Raw genomic sequence first — 19,090 nt, 5'->3', positions numbered from 1 at the left:
AGTAAGCCTCATATGTTGCACAGCATTGAATGTCAAGGAATTAAAACTACTACTGCTCTATTCTTCACTGAACGTTACCAATCTAAACACTCAGATATTCAGGTGGCCTCTGAGCACAGGTACCTAACTGGACAGAGAGAAAAAGAGGTTCATTTGTGAGACTGAGATGGTGGGTCTCGCAGGAAATACCCTAAGGGACAAAATGCATGAGGAGCAGCCACATTTGCAGCATAAAGGTACTCTTTGAATAAACAGTTCTCAAAACCAGAAATAAAGCAAGCCAGAAATAATTAAATGCTGTATAAAAGATCTCATGGCATCTAAATATGTCTCTCTTTCCCATTCCTTATCAAGCTACCTGACCATTTTTCCCTTCCTCTCCATTGACATTCCCTTAGTTTTGTGGCCTTTTAGGTTTTGCACGGTACATTGGAGCCATTTTCATGACTAGCCAAAGACTGACACCCTGTTGGATGCACGTAGCTTCTGCCCAACGAGTTACAATCTCACCAATAAGACAGAAGCCAATTTGAATATTGCAAAATAATGAAATATTTTAGTATTTTAAATGCTTTAGTAGTTTACCTTTTAAAGGTTTAATTCTGAACCACCTTACCACATTGGTTTAACGATGTTACCTGTGTCCTGAGCATAAAATGTCATTGGGCTTTACACACAAATGCTAAGCAGCAGACAACAAACCAGAAAGATGTAAGGCCCAGTCTCAGTTTCAGAGATGAAGAACAGAAACCAAAGAAGAGACACTTAGATACCTGGACTTTTGTGTCCTGACCAGATCCAGCCTGCTGGCAGTAGACTTCAAAGAAATCAGCCACTCCTTCTTCCACCCAGAGCAGAGTCACGGAGGTCTGAGTCTTGTTGACAGCAAACAGTGATTTTGGAGGGGCTGGTTCTGGTTAAGAGAAAAATCTCCTTTTATTAAGCTTATCGTTAAGTTTCCAGACCACTGAGAAGAGGAAGCCTTGAACTAAAATGAAAGCAATGCCTGATGCCCTTCTATCTTTCATTTCCTTCAGATAAAGCCTGCCAATGTAAAGCCGTGCCTCTCATGATGACAAACTACCACTGTAAAATGGGAAGATGATGAAGTGTCTTGGTTTTTCTTCTCTGTTTAAACTGTTCTCTATTTGGACAGTTGGATAATTACTTCACTTCCCTTTTCAGCAGAGCCCTTGTTTGAGGATGATCAGCGTATTCTATTAATAGAACGATGTTAACAGAAGCTCTTTCAGGAGAAGATGGCTGTCCACCTGTTAAGCAACACTTCTGGCCTGAGAAAGCTTTACTTCACAAGGCCTTCCCCAGGAGACGATAAAGCAGCAGCTTCCCACAAGCGAAGGCCGTCTAGGTTCATTTAATTGTAGCAGAGGAAATATTTAGTCAATTAGCAGTTTAAAAAAACTCTTGTAGGCTGTTTTTTTTCTAAGCTAACATGTAAGGGCCATTGGGTCCGCACTCGTTTTAGTTAGCTGCAGGAGTTTTCTCTCCTCACTGAATGCAGAGGTCCAGATTTTGGGGGTCTTCAATTTATTGCTTTGATTTTCACGGCTGTTGTGCTGGATGAACTGGCAATGGGCAAACATATACAAGGGACTGAGGTTCCTACATGGCGAGAAGGAGACAACCCTGTGACAGGAGGACTATTGGGGGTCTCCTGGGAGAGATGGCATCAGAGATACTGTGAAACACAGACGAGGGTCTGCACCCAGCGGCCCCTGTCCCGCGTGGGGTGGCCTCGGCTGTCCCCTCCAGGGCCACCTCCCCACCCGCGGACCCGCGTGGCTGGGCAGGCCACGCTGACCTCCAGTGGAGGCCACCCCGCACTGCAACCCCGCCTGAACGAACCTGGAGTATGGAAAGCACGGGAGAATAGGAGGGGAAACCTTGAGGAGCAGGGAGAGTAGCAAAAAGTCTAGGCACGGTGTTAAGACAAGATGTACTTTTTTTCCCAAGATTATTTAAAAACCAAGGCTTGATCCTGATTTTCATCCTGAAGACCTCATACAACTGGCAATCCCTAGCTTTCAATGCCTCAGGCATCCTGGGCCTCTTTGGTTTGCCTTCAGAGAGTGCAAAGTTTGGGTTATACATTTCCAAGCTCTTCTCCAGAGTTTTCACATTTCCTAAACTATGGATGTTTAATAAGAGTGGTCATTCTCAAACAATGACCTGATTCCAGGATCCTGACACACTACATGCACTGTACTATGTACAACAACATTTTGCTCTTATTTTTTCCTTTCACAAATAATTATTATTCTCATTCTGTGAGATGCTGTCACAGGAGCCTGGGTGTGATGTGTAAGATCCACCGCAAAAAACTTGGCACAAAGGACTTGCTCAAGTGGTTATAGACATTTTGGAGACATATCTGATCCTCAGACAATCAAATCAGTGTTCTAGGGTTGGAGGCTGCCAAGATTATATTGGCATTTAGGGAGAGCATTGAGGAGAGCAGGGTAGGGACTGAGGCACATTCACGTGGCTTCTTCTGTGTCACGGGGATTACGGTGCACATGTTGTCCCAGAACTACATAGGAAAGAGTCCCTCTCCCTTAATTACACCCATATATCTGCTCTTGGATTCAGAAACACATTCCATCCCTCGCTCCAGGTAAAAAATGGCCTCAATTAAAATATGAGTTTTGCATTTGGGCATCATCCCAAGCAAATCCTCCTTTTGCCTCCAGCAAATGGCTTGATTTTTCTGCAAGTGGAAAGTTGCCAGGATGAAGCAAACATCATGGAGGGAATTTAAGTGACTGCCAAGTGCTGAGTCGTCTATCACTTAGAGTCAGTTCCCACTACTGCTAATTACAACTCCCATACAACTCTCTCTGTTCCCTTCAGAAACAGAGAGAAGGAAAACCTCTGGTAAAATATCCTTACTATTGTCTATTCAAAGTGCAAACAGCATAAAGAAAAAACAAAAACAAAACCCCAAACCAACAAAAAACCCACACCCAGAAGTCTGGAAGTGATTTATCAAAACAGAATTCATTCCACCTTCTCTTTGTTGTCAATGAAAGAGCAAGAGCAAAATAACAATACCAGTGCAATAAGAGCCTGCCTGTCCATAAGCAAAGAACAGGAAGATACAAGTAGGCTGCAGGGTGTACAACATGAATAATACATGGCACTTGTGGACCTGTCTGAAAGATAAAGCTAGCTGATATTTTGAAAAACTCCCCTAAAATATTTGGACAATGGTAGTGGGGAGATACACTCACCCTCACACATCCACCCACTCAATCCTGGGAACAAAGAGTTACACGCATGTAACTCCGTCCGCAGCCACAAGGCATGGGGAAAACAGTGGACAGGACTTGCATAGGGAAGAGGAAAATCCATGGAATTTGTCTACGTCTTTCAAATATTCCCTTTGGTGAAAAGACCTGGTAGAACTTCAGATTCTTATGGCTGTACTGCTTGCCCCAGGACTGTTAAGAGATTTGAGTAAGAGCTATTGAGAAAGATGAATAGACAATGATTGCTTCAAGACCTCTAATTCAATTAGAAGTTATGGAGTCCTTTAAATTCACTTCTTTCAGTGTCACTCAGGAAAGGTTTATTACGCGTGTAGAGAAGATAATCCAGTTTGAAATTACTAACTCTTCTTTACCTACCTTCACATTGGAGTTAATGCCTGTAAAAGCAGCTAGGCATGCTTGAAAATTTCACAGTTTTAGGTACCTAGGGCTCAACAATTCTGTGTGCGTGAAAAAGCGAAGTAAAATCTCTTAAGGTATAATGGCGTAGTGTCCAGTCTTCCTCACAGGTAAAGGAAGATGTTAGGCAGAAAGTTATATTTTAAAGTCCTACCTAAAGGATGAAGTTCTTAAGTCTTCTTTTGTTTCTTTGAGTAGATTACACATATTTCTCTTATAATGATGCTGGGATCCACAGCCATGAATCTGATTGTTTTTGTAAAGAGTACTGTCCCGTCATTGATTTGTATTTTAGGGTACATTTTTGGTGTTGGAAGACTATGGAGATGTCCAGGGAGAAAGGAGAGAGGAAACCAGACCAGGTGGCAGAGTGCAGACCCAGAAACTGACTTGTCAAAACCAAGGAAGGTTCTGCTTTGTATGGAAAAGTTCAGCTGTGAAGCCTGAGTTTCTGTTCCCAAACCTGCCTTTGTTCGAGACCTTAGGGAAGCAAATACGAAGCAGAGTCGTTCTCCCAGTGAAGCATTAAGCGATTTCCACTCTCCTACTTCCACATACAGTCAGATGTTGCCACTCTTGCTCCTCTTGAGTAACACTATTTTAGGAGAGTAGCTTCACATAGGGGAATGAGACAATCTTCAGAGCAAGGTAAGGTGAAAATTACAGCTTTGCTAAAGAAATGCAGTCACAGGTACATGACACTAAAATGAGGAAGATGCTGAATCTGCTGACACAGTTACTTTTACAGTCAAATGAGAGAAGGACTGAGTTTATAATTTACAAACAAGCATTTCTTACCCAATTTCACAAGCTGGGGCAGGGAAGTATTGCTGCCCCTTTCAGTACAAGCAGTCACTGAAAGGTTGTAAATGTCCCCCGGAGGCAAGCTCAACACTGCAGTCATCACATTGCGTGTTACCTACAATAATTATAGACACCAACTGTTAAATATGACCCAAAACAGATATCCTTCTTGTAAAATTAATCTGGTCACTTAATATACTACAATCATCACAGCAGATGTCTTCTGCATACTCTAGACTTGTTACCTGAACCAGTTCCCACTGACACCGACTGTGGAAAGCCGTAATGCTCGGCAGAATATCACAATGCAGAGAGAAGACAATCTTAGGCAGCATTTTCTATACGACCAGTGAAAATCTAAGGACGAAGGAAAATCTCCCTCACACCAATAAGAGTACTTTTACATCTGGATTTTTCAAGTTGTGCAAAATGCTAACCAAACTATGTATTTGAGTCTATTGCAATGTTAGAGGAATTTAAATCAGATCAGATATCTCTAAGAAGAGTACACAGGACACATATAGGCAAGCCTTTATATATCCTAAGAATCTGCAAACTAAATCCAGCTGATCCAAAACTGAGCTGAGCTTCAAAAGATTGTGAATAACTTCTTCCTGTTATTTTAGGGGTAAGCTCCCCACTTCTCCAGGGTCACGGAGAAGGACACAGAACTCAGATACTGCAACAGACTGTTTTCAGAGCATCTACAAAGGTCATATTCAGGAATCTCATGCTGGTTTTCATAGTCACTTAATTTTCAGACTGAAGTTTTCAGTTCCAAGAGGGATAGACCATTCTGAATAAAGACTAACAGGACTATGCACATTATTTTCATCACTTCTCTAAAAACTGACCAACTTCGACAGAGTCTTGGGAAGTAAACAAATAGTAGGAAGAAAAAGTCATCATTGCCTGATAGTGTTACCTATTTATTTTAATAATCCCACAAGAAAAACAACCATAATAAGAATCTTAAGAAATCATATAAAGAGATTACAATACAGTATGATTTTTAAAGGAAACCATTTCTGAAAGTGACTAACAGAGCTTAGGTACAACCCTAGCACAGGTACACACTGAAGCCTGCAAACCTGTACCCATATTTACAAATATGAGCAGGACCATAAAAGTTATCTATAAAGAGGTTGTTACAGGAATTTCCTAAAGAATACTTTATGGGTTCCCTTGTCCTGAAAATAATATAAAGACAAACATTTCTAAAGACATCCCTAAAGTTTTGAAGTTTTATTTGCAGATATACTCTGTTGCAGATACTCTCCAGTTTTAATCTTTTGTTTAATCTAAAATTACATATTCAATACTAATTTTAATTTAATTTCATATTCAATGTTTATTTTATATTTATTTAATCTAATATTTTCATATTCAATGAAGTGGAATGGCACAGGAATCAGATTTTTCCTGGAAGAATAATAACCTTACAGAGAACATGACTTTTGGAAGGAAGAGAGGAATATCACAGTACAATTTTTTTAGAATTCAATTGTTAGAATATTTTATTTGTAGGAAAAAAATTAAAATGTGGAGTTTTCTTCCTCATTTGAAAAAAAGATCCAAATATTGAAAGTTCCTGCTGTTCAGAAATGTTATGTTTTTGAACAGTTCTACTAATCATGTAAGTAGATTCATGCTGCAACAAGCTCCGGATGGGTGCACTCTTGCGGCCACTAGGAATCCAATGAAAGCTAGGGTGCTCCATAAAAATCCAAATGAAAATCGCTGATGAATTTGCACTTATGCTGAAAATCCACTTCCAATTCAGCATCTGCTGAGTCTTCAGCTGTAGAAGGGAAACCTTTCCCTTGAAAAAGACCAGACGCTTTCTCCCTGTCAAGGATTAAAAGATCAATAGTGGTGTAGAAGACCACAGGCTGTATGAAGCTACATTGCTGGCTGTATACATTCCCGCGCTGCAGTGCTCCACCACTATTTCAAACACCTCTCACTGTATGTCCAGAGGCTTCTCTTTTGCTTCAGGTTAAATATGTGTCTCAGTACCCTGCAGCAGCATGACTTTTACCCATAATTGGAAACCCCAGATTTCTTTTTCTAAGTGATTTTTAAATATGTGTGAAGAGTTCAAGAGAATGGGCCAAGAACACATCTTAACACCTGACAAGTTTTCTAAGAAGTGCACACATTCTTGGTGAAATCCTCATCCCATCAGTTAGTGGAACTTGTATCCAAACAGAAAATGAAAACCACATAATTTATACGGATGTCTGTTTGACAAAGTCAGAAAATGGGAAGTGATTGTACCTGGCCTGAATGAACTACCAGTAGGGTAGCCTGGTTATTATTAAATAGAAATCGAAAAGACTGCATCTGTTCACTAAAAAATACCCTTTATGTTTTACTGTCTGCAGCTCAAAAGTAAGCTATTTTAAAATTTTCACCTAAATTGTCAACACTTGGATCACCATAGAACCATTTTGTCCACTGGCTGTTTTGGGAGGTTGAGTCTTTGGAAATGAGTGCTAACACTGTGAAATAACTTTAGCTGATCAGGCTTCTACCAATCTTAATCAACTTGCTTAAACTTTGTAATACAAAGTTATCAACTCAGCAAAAAAAAATACAGAGAGATGAGCGACACCTTCCCCACTCATACTTACACTCTTCCGGATTTTTTTCTTTCCTTCTGCAATGACCATCCAATGCAGCATCCTGGAATGAGAAAGGTCAGTACCATCTCCTCCATAGGTCCACGTGACATACAAAAGGTGGTTGTAATATTCTATGGAGGTAATCTCGGGTGCCACTGGTGCTGAAGGAAGAAGGCAAATGTATTACAGACAGGGTCTAACACAATTGATTACCAAGTCTAATAATAAACTTCTGCCAAAGAATACTGTTGGGAAGAGAGTATCACAAAGATAGCCAGAAAATATTAGTAAAAGCATCTGCACCTGAGCGCTAGCTGAAAGAAACAAAAACCGGCATTTAACCTGGGAGATATTTGGAACAAAAATACATTTCTGTTTGCAATCTTTCAGTTTAAAAAAAAAAAAATCATGAAGCTACTGGCTGATACAAACCATATTTTGAGTCAACATTTATAAATGGAATTCAAAGTCAAGTTAAAAGCCTCAGATATGGCTTCACTGTGTTATAGCACAATCGGTGAGAAATACAGAAGAATTGTCACACTGAATAATTTGGTTAGCTTTTCCACAGGAAAAAGTATCTTCTCTTCACTAAGCTTGCATCTTCCTAGGAGGAAAAGCTCCAAACCTGCAGTTTTCCAAAGAACATCTTTTTGCATGAAAAGTTATTTGTTCCCAGGGTGAAAGTCCCACCACCACAGAAGGCAGCCATCAGCTGACAGCCGTCTAAGCACCAAGGGTCTGGTCTATAGGCATATGGTAGCTACACCACTAGGTGTTAGGTGAAGCAGCTGTTGTCCCTCCTCTTCCTCCTGCCCAGCACTGTCCCCTGCGCTGACTGCCCTGCCACAGCCCCGTCAGCCTGTTTGATGGCTTGTCTTGCGCTGGAGCTGCCAGCAAAGCCTTGGCTACTTGTGCAGCCCAAGAAGAAAGATAGCAACCTCCAGAGCAACTTCTCTCCTCCTAAAATAGGTACTTAAGATGAGTAAGAGAATTACCTCCTGGAGGTGCCTCTCTATTAATTGCAGCTCACCTTGATTGCCTGATTTGTAGGTGCAGGTCCCCAGTTAGGATTTAAGTTAAAACTTGGTGGAGACCCAAAAGTGAAAGTCAATGACTGGCAAAGATCATAACCCCCTCTCAAAGTGATAACAATGAGATAACCTGGATAAAATAGGGAAGTGTATGAATCTATGTGCTTGGCAGATTCTAAAGGAGCACCGTAGGGAAAACGATACAGACTGATTGATCTTCCTCTGGACAAGCCCCGTTGAGTCCAGTGTGTTTGTGCAAAGGCAGCTGCTGCCCGGCGGGAGGACCCTTCCCACCTCCGGAGACCTAGGTGCCAGCACAGCTGCGGGTCCCTGCAGCTGAGATGAAATGCAGGATGGACCCGGAGCTCAGGTCTGTTTGAAGGGGCCACAAGATGTCACTGCTGCTTTCATGAAGGCTTCTATGACTTTTGCATCGAGACACTTGTTAGAGAACAGATTTACTGAAGTAATCGCTGAGGAAGGCAGCAAACACAATGCACAGACAATTTAGAGCCATTTAGAAACGTTTAGTAAGACTATTCTCTCAAATTAATCTTGAAAATGTCCTTTTATGCTGTTGAGAGCAAGCAACCTTACTTAGTATAAAATCTTTAAAGTAATGCTTCTTTCAATTTCTAGAGTTCCCAGTCCATCCCTATACAAGGGTTGTGTATTCCTTACAATTCAAGGTCACAACTCGCATGAATCTTATACACTAATAATAATTTCCTCCTATACCTAAATATTGATGACTTGCTTTCCCTCTTAATGTGCACACAGCTGTTTGCTTTAGGTATCTGGCAACGAACATCCAGGATATGTGAAACAAGACTAAGGGCCAGGGCTTGCACGATTGACTCCCACAGCACCACGTTCCACTGGGAGCTGAGTGGCACAGAGAGGCTGTAGGAAGTGACATCCCGCTGCTGACCTGGCCCGAAGAGAGAGCTGAAAGCATCCATGGGACCAATAGACAGCAGCTTTACAACAAGGACAGACGTGGTCGTAGTCACCAACACCAACAGTCTGTCTTTCTTACTCTTTTTGCTTCTCCAAACTAAAAGCATTCTCATTGTAAAAGAAAATGTTGGTGGTCTAAAGTGCCCTTGCTTATGATTGCTTTAAATCCAGCTGTTTACATTAAAACTCATTAGTCACCACAGCAACACTGGCAGCACCACAATCTCTCCCTGCGTTAAAACAACAGCATGCAACTCTTGCTGCAGGAGCCCGAGAGAACAAATGCTGTTTCTGATAAGTCTCTGGGATCCCCCAAATCTCCCCCATTCTCTTGGGGACATCTGACCAGTTGTCATGGGAGAGATCTATATATCATCTGGTCTCTTCTAATACCCTTTCCTTCCAGGTACTGCAGTTCAGTAAAGCCCCAGCCTAGCTATAGAATCCACAGGAGCTGTGGGATCCTGCGTTAAGGAAATGGTTTGTCTGCCCTGAGCTTGCTGCAAGGTGTGGTCCCAAACTGCCGGATGATCCTTCTGCTTTGTTTTAAAAAAATCAAGCTTATGTTCCAGGCGCAGAGGTTAGCTTTCTAGTTGTACACAGAAGAAACTGATAGATGGTGTACTGTCAAGAAGACTACAAAACCTTCTATTCAGCATTTTAAAATTTAGGGGGTTTTTTTTTGGTTGGGCGGTTTTTGGTTTTTGTTTTAACTCCTGGCAACCTGTGCAGAGGAGGTAGCGTTGTTCAGAATTATGCAGAAAGGGACCAAGTGCTCTATAAAACCATCTATTCCTTCTCTGGAAAGAAAGAGGCTGAGGGTGATAAAGAACTCTGCAGTTCCCTTGTAACTTGAAAGAGTGAAAAGGCAGCACCTACTGGGGACAAACATTTCAAACCTGCAAACATGAAAAATTGGCATGCCACTTTCTCGCAAGTTAGCCTGACAGCAGTCCCTGACAAAGCTGAAGAGATTTCAAGTAATAAGGCAATCAGAGGACAGGAGTGTATTTAATGCTCACATTCAATGGTGACCATCTATTGATAAGCGCCTGTAATTTGATCAAATCAAATTTCTTTGTTAGGACTCTTCCCTTAAAATGCTGCGGTCTGGCTCACTGCTATTCAATGTTTTCATCAATACTCTGAAAGTAAAAGCACCACCGATGAACCATGGCAAGTGGCAGAGGAGCAGAGGATTTGGACAGGGCTGTGCTTTGAATTATTGGCCCCTACGCTGGGCCTGTTCAAACAAAATGTATTTCAAAGTGCCAGGTGCAGAGTTGAGTCTTTAGGAAAAAGGCATGCAGACAACACTTCCCAGATGATAAATTCTGGAAAGCAGCTACCCTAGGAAGGAGTGAGAAGCCACAGAATAGAAGCAAATCAACACAGACCTCCAGTGTGATGCCATAACAAATGCAATCATCTAGGTGCACAAACAGGAGAGTAATGAATAGGGAGCTGATTTTGCCTCTGTAGGAGTATTCACCAGGCTGGTATTACACTTTCAGTTTTCACGTACTTTGGTAAAGACAGTAAAAATTAGAGAGGCAGAGTGGGGAAAAAAAGTAACATGAGAAATTGCCTTACTGTGAGAGCACCTGAAGAGTTCAATGGAAGCAATTTATCAACAGAAAAGAGTGAAGCTAAATTCTGTAAAGAGAGGGGAAAAAAAGCTTTGTGTCTCTTCAATCAATAAGAGAAAAGTGTAATAAGAATTATGGACTGGATGTTAAAACTAGAAAAATTCCGATCAGAAACAAAGGATAAAGCTTTGATAATAAGAGGAATTAAGCATTGGTACAACTTTCCAGTTGGATATTTTCTGGATATTTTCACTTAAGACCAGATGACCTTTCTGAAGAGAGGTTTTGCCAATCATAAATGGATGACATTATCTAAGAGATTCATCCATTTCTGATTTCGTCTACATCTGCTAGTTAGGAAGTTGATCCATTTTTCACCTAATAGCGGTAAGAGCCTCTACTTTCCCCATCCAGAGATCCAGACTGATCCTGATGACAGCTTATATTTTACAACCACCTTAATCTCCCTAGTTGCTGCTGCAGGTTTCTGGAGACACAATATTGATATGTGAGGGCCCCACTGGAACATTTCCACTCTAAAACGCTGAACCTGGTACCCAAATCAGTTGGAAAAGACATTTCTCCCCTCATACAGCAACCAACCAGCTGGAAAATTGCTTCCTTATAGTGCTACAGAAAAGTTGATTGATGCCAAGAGACAATGAATATCCCTGAAGACCCTTCACAGGGCCCCGGTGGGTGCTATGAGTTTCTGATATGCTGGAAAAGCACCAGAATTTGTCGGCAGTGTAGCTTGGGATCAGATACCTCAGGATGGGAGGATTTCTGCTGACTTCGGTGGAGCTAGGACTTAACCCACTAATAATTTTTCTGTCGTGGCTCTGTTGAGCACAGGCATTATATTAATCACCATTGCAAATGGGTCTTATTCAGTTCCTTCCTCAGATAGATCCCTTGTCAAAAAGAAAATCTGGGACTAGGCTAGTATCTGTTTTGGAGGGAGTGACTGGGACCTCGAAGGCTGATTTTCCTCATAATTTAATTTCTACATCTAGAAAAGAAGAGCGAGTCATACTTTATTTCCTCTCATGGTGCATCTGAATTATTTACTGCTTTCAGTCACCTTCAGCAAGGTGAACTAAACAGCAGTGCATAAAAGCAAAATGATTCAATAGGGAACTCTGACTTAACCAGCCTGGATGCTAGGAACACATGGCAAGGCGCTAGCAGGACCTCTTGCATGCTGTTCCCTCTACGGCTGATCTATTTGACACATTAAAGATTCAAACCCAAAGTATCTGATAAGAGACAAGGGAGCGTGTTAAACGCAAGGCTGGTCCCAACTGGGAGAGGGCGATCCGTGTGGTTATATCAATTTACCGCGGCTGAGAATCCGGATTACGAATGACTTGCCAGCACCACACAGTTCCCCAAGGCCAATCTACCGCCGCGGGTGCAATGCCTTGATCACAGGAGCACCCTTCTCTCCTTACTGTGAGCAAGCAAAAAACACCCAGCAGGAAAGGTAAAGCTAGAGGACAAGAACAATGTGCTACCGAACATACTACCTGCCTCGGTCTGCCTAAGAGGGCAGAACTCTACCCCGTGTTAGCTAAGGTGCAGTCACGGTCTGATCTGTGGAATACTGGGAGGGGGAAAAAGGAGAAAAAAGCATTTGGAAAGATTGAAAATATATGGAAAAATGTTTCATAATATTAGCCAACCTGAGAATTCAGGTTACTATTCACCCATTAACTTCTTATTGGGTAAAACATACAGTGTCGTAACAGACAAGCGGAATCACTGGCCCTCACGGGAGCCATGCATTCGGCTGATGGAGAGGACTGGAACAGAGTAATCAGACACTGTGCTTTGCGTAGGAAAATTATATATATTAATTTAAAACAGTCCTCAGAGCTTTCCTTAAAAAACCCACAACACAAAATTCAGCTGCTAAGTACCCTAACTTGCAAGTATCTGCAGGTGAAAGACAACACCCAAGTCGGACTTTCTCAGCACTTCTGCTCCCCGGAGCATTGCCACGGTCTTTTCAGCCAGCTGCTTACCTGTTATGAAGCTGATGGTGGAGCTGTCACAGCAGCTGAGCTCTGGGTCCCCCCAAGTCACCATGGTGACCCGGAAATTGTAATACCAAGCAGGCAGCAGGTTAGCTATTCTCTATGAAGTGACAAAAGACAAACAGCAGCTCAGGAGAAAATTCACCAGTGTAAGGCGTGACTTGTAAAATATGACAACATTTATAAATCTAGTGCCCACACATGGGACCATTTTACTGAGCTCCCACTTCTTGCTCCAGTGGAAACCTCTGTGCTTTGGGATTTCAATTTATGCAAAAATCGGTGCAGTGAGAGCGAACACGGCTGTGATGGCTCTGCTGCTTATCCACCTGCACGTGGTCCCAGGTCCTACCCGCCACGGGAACCTCATTGATTTCCAGGGTGGTGAGAACGACTCCTGCAGAAGAATCCTTCATCACAGAATTCTGATTTGATGAAGGCAGAATATTTAACTGGAAAATGTAGGTTTTTCTATTTTGATTAAATGGGTTTTGAGCATAAATTAGAAACAATGTTTTTGACTCAGATACTGTCACTTCAAAAGGCTTATTTTTTTCCAGTTTTCAAAGTGTATTTCACTTTGCATTATCATTTATTATAAATGAAATATGAATGAAACATAAATGACTTATGAGACATAAATTATATATATAAATACAAATGAGATATAAATGAAGTATAAAATGCAATATATTTTATATTATAATATCGCATGTAACATTTAAGTTAAAATTCAAATACTTCCATTGACAAAACACTTCAAATATTTAATTTTATGTTTAAATGAAATGCCTCATGAGATTTTTAAAATTCAAAATAAAAGCAAATTGGAAATAATGAAAATTTTTAACAAATTAGAAATTGCTATTTTTATAGATCTCTGCTGTTTGCAGTGGCCTTTTTCCCCCAGATAATACAAGGCAATCCAAATACAGGGTTTGTGGACTATTATTTTTATGCTTTTTAGAAAAAGTTGTATCCAATTAACACCAAAACCTTGAAGATGCTCGGACTTCTGTCATGCCCCTGGTGTAATATTGAAAATACTAGCATTGCTCTGATAATTTTAAAATAAGATGTATAGCGCAAAATGAACAAAACAACTAAACAGAGTGAAAGGGCAAATTCAGTTCCAAAGGTTCTCACCAAGTGATAATCCTTCAGGAAATAATTTTGGATCTAAGCTGTCAGATATCTTGATTTTTGATTCCCCTGCCTTCTCACTGGGCTTGACACTGTTGCTCCAGAATACACACTCAGAGATGTCAATAGAGCATAGGGAAATTTGTGGGACATGGTGGGATTCTGGAGCACCGCTAGAGAACCCAAACAAAAGTTCACCAGTACCTACCTGTATGTTAAATGCCATAACAGAAGAACAGCGACACACTCTTTTTCTAATTCAGGCTTACTCTTTAAAATTATTTTTTAAGCCATGCTCATTTTAGCTGCGATACAACACTGTCGCATTTCAGACTGAAATTCAGACAAAGGCGTTCCAACTTGCCTTCCTTGAACAGGATTTGCAACAGTAAGGCACAATATCATCTCATTTGCCAGTGAACCACATTAAATCTGGAAGATGGCATTACCTCTAAGATGACTCGGATCACTCAGGTATTAATCTAATTGTGCTGAGTCATGATTACAAGATATTAATTACTCATTTGGTAAGTTATTTTTGTTTTTAATTTCCCTGGAGATTTATGTGCTAGATTTACAGTCACGCACCCAATTACAGTTAAGCCAATGTAGCCAAAATGAGTCCACAAATGGTATTATGCAAATCAATTACGGTAAATCACTATGGCTCTCACAAGCAGCAAAAGTTATTGCTATCCTTTTTGCATACTCATAACTTTCTAAACAGCTAATTTCAGCTAAAACTTCTTGCTGTCTTGTGCTACGGCGAAGTCTAAATAAAATCTGTTCACCTCTAGGCATACATGGAAAGGAAGAGGAAAATTTCACTTTATTTCTGCCGAATACCCAGTCTTGCAAAGATGCGTCTGTGTATATGCATGTGTGGGTTCTTCTAGAGACCAGTCTCCACCTGGCTGAAATCCTGGCAAAAGTCTTTGTAGCTTCAGAAACATGAAGGCTATTTTCACAAGAGCATCTCTGCAGCTAAGCCTTCCAGATGGCAGGCACACTGCAAGACTAGCCCGCAAGCCCCACATCCATATTATCAATATTAATTATGTAGATAAGGCTTTGGACTACTCCCCTGGAGAAGATGATGTAATTTTTTAAAGCCTTGACTGACAAACTGACCCAGAAACTGAAGCTGCCTCTGGACTTACTGAACATGCCCATTTGTCAACAAAAAAGAGGCTCATCTCCTATCTGATCGCTCTGCTTAAAATTTAGCATGGTTCAGCTGGCATTCCCTTACTTTATAACAGAAAATGCCTCTAGCATCCTGGCCATTTTCTTTGCTTTGCCTGGAAACGTGTGCCAGGCTTAAAGGTATATATACGTATTCATGGAGGAAAGGCTGGGCAAAGAAATGTCACAAGGTGCCAGGGCTGCACAGGCATGGGAAAGCAATAGTGGGTAATGGTCACTTTACCACAGAGGCAGTTAAGGAGACGGTTGCTGCTATTTCATAGTAGGTTGTCCACTCAGAGGTCATCGTTGATGGGTTGAAGTAAAACATTTCTACAACATATTTCCTGAACACCCCGAGGAAAGGTCTGTTCCAGCTCAAAACCACAGCAGTAGGTCCCAAAGGGTAGAGCGTCAGATCCTTTATTCCAGTGGGCACTATAAACCAGAAACTGTGGTTAGTAACGTTTTTGTTATCAATTACACTTTTTTTAAAACAATACCTTTCCTTAACCTAGTTCTACCATTTTTGGATTGTTCCTGACTTTAATTCCCAACAGCTTCCCTGTCACAAGCAGTGGAATACCATTTTTTCAGCATTTGTTCTTCGGGTCGTTACATCTACGTTTTTAGAAACGACTGGAGGTTACTTGGTGTTGGCTGCTTAGCTTGAGATAAAGTACAGGGATTGATTTTTCACAAATGGAGGGTTCCATTCTACTTTGAAAATCAGGCTGTTTAGGAGATATTTCAAGTTGCTCAAAAACAAAAGCATCAAAAGCCATAACACTTTGGAAGATAAAGGCTACGAGAAAGAACAGTTTTTATGTCTACTCCTCCTTCCCTGGGGAGCCTAAGGGTGCTGTCATGTATTGCTATTGTTGCCTCACAGATGATGACACCGAGAAAGAGAAGTCAAATGATTTGAAAAACGTCACATAAGGGTCAACTTCTGCAACCCTTACTTGTCTGGAAAGCAATTATTCTTCATGACTTAACTGAGGCTACTTAAATAAGTACTTTGCTAACATTTGCAGGGATTGCAGAGCCCCAGCTATTGCATGCCGGGTCAGAGCCGAGACCAGCACCCAGATTACTTCAGCCCATGTTAGCACATGGTTGCCTTTCCCTTCATAAATCATTTACCACATCTTTTCTTTGTTTTCTCGAAAGTATTAATATTCACCCAGTGAAAGTGAGGCTTAGGGTGAACATGGGGAGAATTGAATACTTTTTATTTTATCTTATTTCAGTTTCATTCATCATTAACCACCACTGATAATTTCACAGAACAGTTTGTTTTGCAGTTCTACTATTTTAATATCAAATTCAATATCCTGTAATGGAATGAAAACTCATGCAGCTGTTTTACTCCATAAAACATCCTCTTTATAATAAGAAACCTATGAGATGTTTTGTTTAGAAATTGATTGCCATTTCTAATTGAGTAATAACTTTTAATGGTTGTGAGGCCACACAAAAGTGAAGAAAATGAGGGAACTTATTTACTTTGGGAATATATGATGTTACTTTCTCAAGTGAAAATAGAAATTTGCAGATTTTTGAAGTAACTTCAGTGAGGAAAAAAATCAAAAGCATTTGTAAAACCTTTCCAATGATAGAGATTTTAATAACAAAGTATATCTATTTTTAACTTAACATTTTTTCCTTTACTAAATATACCATACTCTCTTTTCAAATTTTTATTCAGACCCAACTTATGAAAACATATAAGAAGACTGCCTAGAATGAAAAGGCTCTCACCATATTCACTAGCCCACATATTTGCTTTCAATTACAGGATTCAACTCTTAACAGGTTAACTTTGTTTTTTGCTGTTTCACTTTCTTCCCTACATCACAGAGAGGAAGTAGAATGAAAAATACTGCTCTCACCCAAGGCAGACTATTTGTCAAAAGGAGAAGCTGGGTGACTCAGGTTAAATATTTCTCTGCAAATGTAATTCTATACACTGAATCTCTTTCTCTTTGCCCTTTCTCTTCTTAATGTATTTTCTTACAGTGATAACCTTAACAAAATTAATTACACTGAAACTAAAAGATATTGAATTCTATCCTAAGTGACTCTTTATTTAGGAGCTTGGTGGAATCCTGAATTACAGGCATGGGAGAGCAGCTGTGCCTGTCAGCCATAAAACCACATTCTTGAAAATGTTAATCTCATTCTCAGAGCATTCTTTTTATCTTCAAATCTCAAAGCAGAGAACATCAAGATCCACCATTAAACTCAAGAAAATCAAGGCATACATAGCTGAAGTAAGTTGGTGATGGTCGTGTAGTACTGTAGGAGATAAGCCAGCTCTCCTGACTCTTAGCACTGTGGCCTTCCGATTGGGACACATTACATCCTTCAGAAAGCATATTTGCAATAAATGTCATAACAGCAGTCTGTTGTGGTTTAACCTGGCAGGCAGCCAAATACCACGCAACCGCTCGCTCACTCCCCCCACCCCCAGCGGGATGGGGAGAGAATCGGAAGGGTAAGAATGAGAAAAACTCGTGAGTTGAGATAAAGACAGTTTAATAAAACAGAAAAGGGAAAATAATAATGATAGTGATAGAATATACAAAATGAGTGATGACAATGCAATTGCTCACCACCCGCGCTGACCGATAACCAAGTAGCGATCGCTACTTCCTGGAACACGCCTACCATTCATATACTGAGCATGATGTCACATGGTATGGAATACCCCGTTGGCCAGCTGGGCTAGCTGTCCTGGCTGTGCTCCCTCCCAACACTTGTTTTGATTTGTTTTTTTTTCTTGAGCTGAATGTCCTTGACTAACAGGGTACTTAGCAACAACTGAAAACATCAGTGTGTTATCAACATTCTTCTCACACTAAATCCAAAACACAGCACTAGGAAGAAATTTAACTCTGTCCCAGCCAAAACCAGGACACAGTCCCACACACTTCATGAGACAGTGGGAATGAATCACCTCTAGGAAGAGTCCACATTTCTCCACACATCACACTACCTGCAGCTCAGGCTGGCTACACCTAAGTGAGGTGAATCCCACCCTCAATGATATAGACCATGAGCACAGCTAGAGACAAACATATATTCAGGTGTCCAAGGGTGAAGACAGTTCTTTCCATAGGGCCCTCTGTGTGTGAATCCTGACTATAATTGCTCTCTAGTTAGGTCTGGTAATAACTTAACATCTAAATGTGAAATATCTATCTTCCACTGAAGGAATATTCATGCTTTTCCCCATCTCAGTAATGGGCTAGACAATGCCAGAAAAATATTCTCAGTAAGTGTTTGTTACATTTGGAATAACCAACATGACAATTTTGTCTGTACTCCCTCATGGGCTCTGGGGATTAATGAATATACTACACATATTTAAAAACAAAACAAAACAGAACAAACACATTTCAAACAGTAGATGCAGTGGTTACCAATGGAAAATGTAACAGGATCAGAAGGCGGTCCAACCAACGGTCCTTTCCGTAAGTAAACCACAACTTGGTACTGGGCACCAGGAACAAGATTTTCAATGAGGCTGCTGCTTGAATTCACCTAATGGGGGGGGGGGACATATCAGATATGAAGTACTTACTTGGTCAATTAAAAGAATATTGAGACTGTACTTGAACTACTCCAGTTACAAAAGGCATGATTCTGAAGAGACTGGCATCAGCAGCTAAAACTCCATTCGTTAAGGCCAAAATGGCAAAACTGTGAAAGTGGTCAGGACTGACTTGACAAACGATCTGACTCAGAGAATCACACTTACCTTGCTGAGTAAGGTCAGCTGTCACACTGCAGACCCACTCTCTCCTACTGTCAAAGTTGACTGAAATATTCAAGCTACATTATTCATATTCAGGTGATATTATTCAGGCTGGAGTATTTAGGCAGTGTGTTTTTAATAAAAGCCTGAGGTTTTTCATCGGCCATCTGATTCATCTGCAGCTATGTGAGCTGAAGGCAGCATTATGGGAAAGCTGTCTTCTGAATGCAGGTGTTAAATGACTGCATGGTGAAATC

General features: G+C 40.8%; 1 protein-coding gene across 1 annotated transcript in view; it reads right to left on the bottom strand.

Annotated features, from left to right (window-relative positions):
• Positions 1-19,090, bottom strand: part of PTPRO (protein tyrosine phosphatase, receptor type, O) — a 65,877-nt gene that overhangs the window by 27,466 nt on the left and 19,321 nt on the right. The window contains exons 7-12 of the mRNA XM_009588186.1: positions 18,499-18,619; positions 15,315-15,508; positions 12,731-12,842; positions 7,130-7,281; positions 4,488-4,608; positions 774-913 (exon numbers count right to left, since the gene is read on the bottom strand). Coding sequence (XP_009586481.1) covers positions 774-913; positions 4,488-4,608; positions 7,130-7,281; positions 12,731-12,842; positions 15,315-15,508; positions 18,499-18,619 — 840 coding nt within the window. The remainder of the gene's footprint in view (positions 1-773; positions 914-4,487; positions 4,609-7,129; positions 7,282-12,730; positions 12,843-15,314; positions 15,509-18,498; positions 18,620-19,090) is intronic.

This window comes from Fulmarus glacialis, unplaced genomic scaffold (genome assembly GCF_000690835.1).
Source record: "Fulmarus glacialis isolate BGI_N327 unplaced genomic scaffold, ASM69083v1 scaffold2982, whole genome shotgun sequence".
NCBI classification, from domain to species: Eukaryota; Metazoa; Chordata; class Aves; order Procellariiformes; family Procellariidae; genus Fulmarus; species Fulmarus glacialis.
This window is presented reverse-complemented; position numbering and strand designations above follow the sequence as displayed.